The following is a 10238-nucleotide window of genomic DNA, read 5'->3' on the forward strand; positions in this document are numbered from 1 at the left end:
GCTCACTGAAAGGTGTGCTGAACAGACTGGGAGAGGGGAATAAATGAAGGAAGTAGAACTAATGAAAATGACAATCAGTTCAATACTGCAGAGGTTAGAGAAGAATTATTGTTTCATTAGAACAACTCCCAGTTTTCCACACAAGCACTTTTGTAATTCTACCCTTATATCCCCATGAAATCATCTTTCTGGACAAAAGGAACTGGAACGGACAATTTACACAGCTTGCCACTGACACTCTTTAATTAGCTAGGTCATTGATGAGAGATGTAGGAGAGCTCTTTCCCCCTCCCTACGCTATCCTGCTCTCTCCTTAAAGTACCCCTAGAAAAGATATGGTCACAATTTTTCATTAAGAACTTTCTGTTAGCAACCCCCACCCCACCCCCATCGACTTGTTTGCAACAGTTCTGTTTAAAACATTTCCTGTTCTTCATCAAAATCGGAGATTATATTATTCTGAAGGTATAGAGACATCATGCAATGTTTGAGAATTTGGAATTTTTTAAAATATAATTTTTTCACAATGAATAAAATAGAATGATGCCAGAAGCTTTTTTTTTCTAAACTACATTTCTTTTTTTTTGGCGTTTTTAAATTCTGTTTTTACTACTCTACCTTTACAAGAAGTAACATAAGATAATGTAAGAGAAGAAAAATGAAAAATAAACAGAAGATACAGAATAAAATGAAACATGTTGTTCTTTTATATGCATACATGGGTGGGGGGGGGGGGGGGGGGAGAAAGAAAGAATAGAAAAAATGAGAGAAATGAGAAAAACAAATAATGTCTCAGAAATAACTGAAATTTGAAGTAAAGGAAATCCTCTCAAAACAAGTTTTATGGTGTGACTCTTAATGTGATACTGAGCATCATAGAAAAACAAACCTGTCTCACAGGAAAAATTCTAGCATATTCAGGTTTGATTTTTCTTCCTAAATAATTCTGGCCTAACAGCATCAGTTTGCTTTATTTACCGAATATTAATTCATATAAGGAGGCCTGCTGGCTTCAGTGATCAACTTGCATGAGCAAATGCTTTCAGATGTGAATATAAGTTGTATGATGTGGTTCTTACTTGTTTGCATAATTAGATCAATAATCCTATGATGTGGTTCAATATCCAGTCTCGGAGGTGTTGCTACCTAAACTAACAGTGGCTGAAATCCTCTGGTTACAGGACACCATCCTCTGTAGATGTTGAACAAACACCAACAGCTACAAGTATGTAGGCTCAGTTTTGCTGCTGAGAACTAGCCCGAGTTTGTAGGCAGAAGCATGCAGATTCCCATACGCAAACAAGGGACCAGCAAAGGGCAGGTGCTTAAGAGTCCAAGGCAAAATCTGACATCTTTCACAGCTAGACATTCCTATGTCATGCAAATCACAGATAGAGCATATAAACGAACAACATATTTCATAAATTATGGCAGAGATTAAAGAGACACTTCACTGCTTAGGCAAACATTTTTTTCCCTATTTTTTACATAGTGAATATATATCAATTCTTTGAGGCTCTTTTCTATAGATAAGTCAGCACCAAGTTAACGGTTTGTAATCCCCAACACAAGTAACCACACAGAGACAACTCTGCTATGTGATCCAGAATTACCATCCACAACAAGCTTCATACTTCCTGTCATTACTTGGGGATCCAGTCGTTTTCTGTGCTTTGGAGGTGATGATTGAGCCTCCACCCTCCTGCTTCCCATCCGATCAGCAGCCTGTCTCTCTTTACTATCCCTCTTTGCACCTATTTTTTCAACATAATCTATCTTCTTCCTTTCTGCACACAGGACTTCTCATTCCTTTCCAGTCTAGGGCTTTTGTGGTCAAAGGCAGGGAACAAATGGATTTAACTGGAGCATAAGCTATTAACAGTAGTGATTGCAACCTTCTTTTCTGTTAGCTTACCAGCTCTTATTACAAAGCAATCCTAAATTAATGGGGTCCTCTATGTGCCACTACATCAGAAATAGCACTCATTAAGAAGATAAATCTATAACCAAGGACTCCATACGGAAGACTTTCTCCCAGATTTTTGCAGTTTTATATCTGCTGTATCATTTCAATTCATTTACCTAATTAAATTAATTCTAAAACAATTTGTTCTCCAGATCTTTTACTGGCTGGCATCCTCAAATTAATGTGAAGCACTGGCTAGTATATTATTTTTTACAACTTCTACCAAAGCAGTTTAGGACAAGATAAATAGAACAAATTTATTCTTTTTGGAAAAAAATATAAAACTCAAAAAAATTTACTTCTACCTCTGTGGTATAAAATTTGTCACTAATCATTTTAAACTATGCCCTTTTATGGTTCTTCCATCTCTTTCACCTTTCTGTGCAGTTCTTTGATGTAACAAAGACAGTTTCAGACAAGATTTCAGTTCATCTGGAAAAAAAAGCTTTAAGTCTTGAGGCAAAAAGCAGTGTATTTAAAATTTATATACTCCATAATGCCTTTGTTCTGAACTTGAATATCCTGAAAACTTCTCCACTTTCTTTTGCCTTCCGACTCTGAAGATCATTTGTTCTCATGGTTTCAGCTTCTTATTATGCAACAGTGACTTTAACTGGTGGTTCCAGCATTTAAGTACATGCACAGTCATGGCTGACCCTTTCTGATCAATTGCCAATCCATACAGGTTTGACTGATAAAAGAGCCAATTAGATTTAAGCAAATTAAGGGACATCACCAATGTCAACCACTTATTAAACTGAATGCTGAATTCCATGCATACAAAACACTAATGCACCAAGTCCCATTAAGAGTTGAAATCCTAACCCCATTAGTAACTCCAGACCACTACAGGGTAAGGGTCAAAAGAAAGTTTCATATTTATGGATTAACATTTGGATTCAGTTTTTATTTTTTCTAATATTTCCAAGAACTCTTGAACTTGCACTGCAATTTTAGTCAAGAGCTTAGATAAAATATATTCCTTATTTCCAAGTTTGTTTTTTTTTTTAAGCATTGACTTTAAGCACGGCAAATCAGCTTGATGAGAAATTAAGACATATTGAATCAGGTAACACTAAAGATTTGGTGCGCTATATACTACGTGCAATACATTTAAAATAAAAAATGAAACAAAAGAAATGCATGTTGGAAGAAAATTTGTATCATAATTGAAAAACTCTGATCTGCAGTAACTTCAAAATGGAATTCTCCTTTGTCCTCTATCACTCTCCCTCTAACACAATCTTCCATCAAGCTCCATGACGTACCCCCTACAATGCAAATTTTTGAAACAGCTTTTTTTGTTATCCTTGAAAAGAGAATGCTACATTCTAACACTCACTAAAAGGCTGTGATTTTGTATATAATGAGACCTCTTTCACTCTTTGATCAAACATAACTTCTGTCAAAGTGAAATCTTGGCCACTGAGGTAAAAAATAAAATTCCTTCTGATTTTAGTAGCATCTAGATTTCATTTAATGATTTAGAAAGTAAGGGAAGGCACTGAATACAGCCCAGTGTAAAATTACCATTGTACTCATAATTTAGCATGCAATGGAATTGTATGGCATTCAAAGAGTCATTATAATAAACATCATAGCAAAGTAAGCATACATTGTCCTAGATACACACGTGTGTCTGTATGTGTGTACACATATAGTGAGAAGATAGTGTGTGTGAGAGTACTTCTTTCATATACACTGCTTCATTTATTATTCATTTCACTACAGATCACAGTCCACTGGACACTAGTATGGAAGATTTCTTTAATAACTCTCACTGCTAATTTAATTCTACTTAAACACACATATCCTAGTGAATGCCACATGCTTTTCAGCATGATTTTATGTGTAAATCAGGATAATATGTTTTCAGATCATTAACTAAAAGGAAGCATGAACTAAAACCTATTTAATCAATGAGGTATTGCTTTTAAACTACCACAAGGTCATAAAAAAGATCATTTCAAAGCTATAAGTTTTCTAATTGTAATCAACAACAATCTAATGATGAAAGAAAGTGTATCTTAATGGCTGCCATAAACTTGTGCACAACCTTGCCTATCTTTAAAGATCCTTTGCCTTCTTCTTTGGTAAAATTTTCACTACCAAATTTTGTTATTTCTCCATGCAAAATTGAAGTGTGACATTGGGATTAGAAATGTCAGTGTCTTACTGCTCAGTCTTAGGCAAGCGGTAAGACTCAGATGCGGTTTTATTATTATATGACCACATATATTTGTTAATATTAGGTATAATTTGGCAATCAGATTGGAAAAGTATAAAATGTGCTGGGAATTTACCTTTTCCTTCTTGCTCAGTAATCTGTCACACAAACTCTGCATTTTATTTATTCACTTTTCAGAAGTCTTTCTGTTGGTTTGGCCCCAAAACCAATCCCTCTGTTTGCAAGCAAACTGTTCCAAGTGTAATTGTATTTTTGAGCTGTAAGGTTTATGGGATTTTTTTGTTTGTTTGTTTTTCTTTTCCTTTTTTTTTTTTTTTTACTTTCAAATGATATGTGTGTCACTCTACACTATTCCTGTCCATCAGCTACACCTACACATCTCTCAAGATCAAGTTTTTTTGGGCTCTCACTTTAGAATTCAAAATTGCCTTAAATTCATTGTTTCCACTGGCATTTGTTCAACAAAAGCTAATCCACTAGGATGTCCACGAAAAGAGAATGCAAAAGGAACACATATACATGAGCTGTAAATTTAAGTTTCATTTAAAATAAAGAATAAAAAATATATGCACAGAGTTTAGGGAGTATTTGCTCAATTCTCTTATTTCAAATTTTTATGAAGATAATATCCAAAGTGGCTTAGAGCCTCATTCACTGTAAATCAGCACATGGCAATTGACTTTCTTACAGCTACACCAGTTTGTGGATATTGGCTCAATTACCAATGGTTGATATTACTATTATTAAACAAATTATGTAAGTCTATCCAGTAAGTGCTTTTTGTCAGCACTTAACTTTTATTCTAAAACAGATTACAAAACGCAGGTGACTTTCTCTATATTCTTAGATTAGATTAGCCGTCCATGATGGAATACAATACCATTCACAGAAAAAAAAATGAAATATATAATGCACTTCTCACCTACATAACATGTTATCTGTACAACTACCTGTTTTCATTCTCTAGTTCTTAAATTGAGCAATGTGACAAATTAGAAGCTGAAAAGAACAATTTTGTTAGTAAGAACTACTAATGCAAACATATTCTTCTGAACTTCCAGTCCTCAGTTGCAATAATAAATAACGTTTTGTTCAACAGAGTATTTGTGTAATTGTTACATGCACAGAAAAAGCACTTTTTCATACTTACCTCCTGGAGGCATGACTATTGTTATAGCGTCACTTATCAAGCTGCCCTGGCTGTTGGAAGCATTCACTTGTACTGTGTAGTTAGAAAATGGAATCAGTCCTTTAATGGGTACCCATACATTGGATTCGTTGCTGCTGCATAACATCTGAGTACCGTTTACAATAGAATAATTAGCATTAGCTGTGATGACAAAAAAAAAGGGAGGGGGGAGAAGAACAAACGTTAGACCTTGCATCTGCTACAATTCGCTGCCTTTATGAACCAAGTCTTATTTCTACTCAAATGAAAAGTTGCCACAGATACCAATAACACTGAAAAATGGCCTATTTGGAAGAAAAAATATTATTCACCATTTTCTCTTCCTTTTGCCAACAGTTTGTGGTACTTGTAAAACAAATGAACCAACCATGCAGTTGCAAAGCTGACTGCTATATACTGCAAACAGAAGCCAGTTTTCAGAAATTACTCTTGTTCTAGAACAGTTGTGGGATGAATGCAAATTCAAAACATTAAGATTAATTCTTATGCCTATGAAAAACTGGTACAAATTTTTGAATTCACTAGAAAAACACTTACGTTAGGAGTTTATAAGCTAGCTGCATTGCATACATAAGAATTAGTCACATGCAGTAAGAAACGCATGCTTTCCAGCATGGCCTGCAGTCCTCTCAAAGATAATACAGGGATTTGAAGTATTTGGTTTATCAGTTGAAATCATCAGAGGACACCACAGCAACCTACATGTCCTTTACAACCCTTTTAAGTTCTCAAACTTAAGATAAGACAATATTCTACCCTACAAAAATAACAAAATAAACCTTTTCAAAATACCTGATGAGTAAGACTGGAAAATAAAAAAATTGTATGTCAAGTAACAATTTTTTTTTTGAGTCAATGAAGATTTCACTCACGTATCTGAGAGCAAAGCTGAGCTCATTTAAAGATTATCCAATATTTTGAACATATAAAGTGCTATATAAATGATTAATATTATTACTACTATCCATCATTCCATGGAGAGCTCTCACATTGAAGTCGATGGAAATTCTGCATTACAAACAACAGCAGAATCACACAAGTCTGAGACCACAGGTATGAGAAAGAGATTAAACAGAATGTAACTATTAAAAATATCTTAAATTAAGGCATTGTCACAGGCAGAAGAATGAATATTCACACCAGAGTCCTCTACAAAATCTAAATAAGATAGATTTTAAAAAAACCTAGCAACTGTCTTTTAATTAATTTAAGTGAAACTCATTGGGTTTACTCATTTTTATGCAAGTTTCAAATGAACTATTAAAACTGACATGTTATTAAACCTGAAACAGTTTTTCAAATATTCCATATTTCTATGATGTGCACTAACATGTGCATATGCAGTACATTTCAGTCATGCTTTCATTACATTTTATTATGAATCAGTTATCTGGACTTTGCTCCAATTTTGGGATTCCTATAAATAATCTGTGATTCACTTACGGTACAAGTCCAAGCCATTCCATTCTTTTGATGTTCACAGAGCTGCTCAAAGGGTGTTTTCATTTATTCTGCTGGTAACACATGGCAAACTTACTTTCTGAGGTTTTGGGGAGGGGGAGAGTTTTATAAAACTCTTTTTATAAGTCTGCCTTGTAGTCTAGTTCCTCATTGCTCAAATTCTACCTGGATTACACCATGCCGTAGCACGAGACTGCCCAAACAGGCTACAGTAGCGTGAATGTAGAGTAATTTCATGAAACCTGATGGATTTATTTTGGATTTCACTGAATTCTACATTAGCCTGAGAGACCCCAGCAATGGAGGTAAAGCTTCTTATCATGCAAGACCAACAATCACATTTTACACATTCCACATACAGACATATCAATTCTGCAGAAGCAAAGTTATTTTGTCTGAGATTACTCTTATGTACCCAGGCTACTCAGCCAGCACTAGAAAAATGCATCTGCGTTACTTGATTTCAGCTCTTCAATTGTATATCAAACCCTCCTTCTGCATCTTTGTGAAACTGTCCCTGTGTGTGATTTGGGAGTAGATATAATCCAACAAAGCACGTTTCTCCCATTATCTATCACAGTTTTTCTGTGCACCACCAGGCAGTCTACGACTTACTATTTGTGACGCCCACCCAACAACATGAGACTGTTATATGGACCTATTTTTTTATTAACAACAATAAAGCCATTAGAAATGGTCAACTGACTTATACATTCTTAAGGTCCTAGTGATGTGAAACACTTAAGGACACGGCTGGCTGTGAAAAGAGATGCGTTTTTAAAATGTTTCACCTACAGTGTGTAGGAAAGTTTAAAAATCCAGTGTTGACAGATCAAGCCACATAGGATAGACTCAAACCTCAAGCATAAAAGTAGGCTCCCTAACAGCAATTTATGTGCCCAATTCATGAGAAAATTCAACTTTTTCTACCTACATACAGTACAGTTTTAACTTGTTAATATTCTTATTCTCATCCACCTGATCCCAGAATGAAAGCATGTATTTCCTCTGCTGATATTTTTATTCCACTATTAATCTTTCTTCCAATGACTAACTATGCTACATTTTTAAAAATACAGTTTTGAATAACAGAAAAGGAATTAAAAGGATAACACTCTATTCCAAGTTGCCTGGATAACAACATTAATATACAGTAATTATACAATTAGTTGTAACATTAAATTCTAGTTATAGCAGAGTGATTACTCGGCAATTATAAGAAGTATATAATTACTCAATAATTAGGAGAAGTATGTAATTAGATAACCATTTTATTCAGCTCAAAAATGAACTTGCAAATTTACAATGAATTAGACAACATAGCAATTCAAAATTTTTCATTGCTTCTAATAAAAAGCTGAGGTGCACTTGCAAGTTTCCTAAGCTGAATTTTATACAGACAAAAGGGTTTTTTTATCCCGGTTGCCAGCTACTGGCAAGTAAAATATTAGAAGAACATTTTTAAAATGCAGGTCTTGCTGGGGATGACTTGCAATATGCAGCTTTGCCACTTCTCACTACTTAAACTTTGCTTTCAGTGGGCTGGAAAATGCAGACACATAGGTTCAGCCTGACAGAAAGCGATACAGCGATAACCCTGTCATATCGCTCCGTGCCATTCCTGCCTAGGCTGCTTCAGTGTGGACCCTATTTGTGAGTATAAATGGATGAAACCTCTCTTTTTCCATTTTTTGTGTGTGTTTTTCTCTCCATCCTGCTCACAGGTCCTACTGTAGCCTACCAGCGAGTCTGCCGCAGGCCTAAACAGCAGCTGCCTCAGACACTGGTAAAGTCCTAAGAGACATTGTTTTACTTTCAGACAAGTGCTTTCTACCAGAACACCTCCTTATTACTGCACATTTCTGCCTCGTAACTTCTGCCATAAACGGTTACCAGCGCTCCCAACAAGAAAGATCCCCTCAAGTCATAGCTAACATGAACAACCTAACTAAGGAGGCAGAAAACAAACTCCTAGAACTAGCTCACCACATCCTTCAACACTTAGACACACAAGCACCCTTACCAAAAGATGAATTCAGATGGAAGGGGGCTCAGCCACCATCTCCTATAGCCTCTCAAAAAAGACTAAACCCTTTGCAGACATGAAAGGCTTCCCCATGCTCCTTAATCTTTCAATTTTTTTGCATTGTGATGGTTTTGTTCTTTTACTAGCCTTCCTGCTCATAAGGCTCCCCATATTTCCCCCCAATATTTCTGAGGGACTTCTTTGGCTAAATCTGGTATTTGAGAAAAAGCTGTGTTGTTCCCAGTTTATTCCTAGTTTATACCAGATCAAAGTATCTCAGTTTTTCAGGAAAACATTATCCAAATGAAGAAATTAGGGCTAAAGATTATCCATATACATACTTAAAAACTATGTATACTTGAAACAAAGTCAAGTAATAAAACATGCTTACATTACAAAGATACACAAATACATATTGCATTCAAAATCATTGTTTAAAAGTGCTAAGCCTCACACAGCACTCTAGTTGGTGAGTATTTGTGTTTGAAGGTTCACTATGGTTTTGGGTGAACACTTTGAAGGGGGCTCCCAAGCAGATGTGCATTCCTGTTACTGAGTACTACTGTAAATAGGTGAATAAAGATGCTGTGGGTCGATGGTGCGTAAATTACTGCTATCCTGGGTCCATCATCCTATGGGGTTCACTAGATTGAAATAACATAAATGGGTATCCTTTTCCATTCTTGTTATAATCATTGTCACAAGAATTTTAATGCCTCATATATTCCGTAATTTTTTTCTGCGTGCTGTACTGCTCTGACCTTTTCAATATTCTGTAATTTGACTGGCTGGCCATTTCAAGTTCTCTCCTTTTTACAGCCTTATTAACTTGTGGGGAAGAGGTGAAATGGACAGCCAATCAGAATACATAATATTGCAAAGGTCACAGTAGTACAGTATAGTATCAGCAGACACAGAATACTGTATATTAGTCATTAGCGTTCTGATATCTTATTCATGTGACAAAGGTTGTAAGGAGCGCAGGAAATGGTACAACATGAAACCATTCTCATGACAAAGACTGCAATGGAAAAAAGAAATAATACAAACTAAAAGCATTCATCTCACATTAAAAAATTGTTTTTTTTTCCAAAAATTGCCACATTTAAATGTACTCTTCACATCTGGATTGAAATTAATGTTTTTAAGGAAAAAGGTAATAAATTGAGATGTTTCCTTTTGTATTTTAAACAGCAAAAACTCATGTTTAATATGTATGGGCAATCTTTTCCAAATTACTAAATACTTTTATTACTATCATTGCATTGCTGACTATTAAAGTAATAAGCTTAAACATAACCAGTCTAATGTGTCAGTATCATAAACACATTGACACAACTATGCTGCTAACTTCAGGAAGCAAGGAGGCCATGCTAGTGGAAAATAGGACCAGGCACTCACATGCTTT

At 35.3% G+C, this 10238-nt stretch overlaps 1 protein-coding gene across 1 annotated transcript in view; it reads right to left on the reverse strand.

The window, feature by feature from the left end:
• The window catches only part of USH2A (Usher syndrome 2A (autosomal recessive, mild)), a 401100-nt gene that overhangs the window by 159106 nt on the left and 231756 nt on the right, over nt 1–10238 (reverse strand). Inside the window, exon 38 of the mRNA XM_009330219.1 lies at nt 5305–5484. Within this exon, the coding sequence (XP_009328494.1) occupies nt 5305–5484 (180 nt within the window). The remainder of the gene's footprint in view (nt 1–5304; nt 5485–10238) is intronic.

The sequence above is a fragment of the Pygoscelis adeliae genome, unplaced genomic scaffold (assembly GCF_000699105.1).
Source record: "Pygoscelis adeliae isolate BGI_AS28 unplaced genomic scaffold, ASM69910v1 Scaffold308, whole genome shotgun sequence".
Lineage (NCBI taxonomy): Eukaryota > Metazoa > Chordata > Aves > Sphenisciformes > Spheniscidae > Pygoscelis > Pygoscelis adeliae.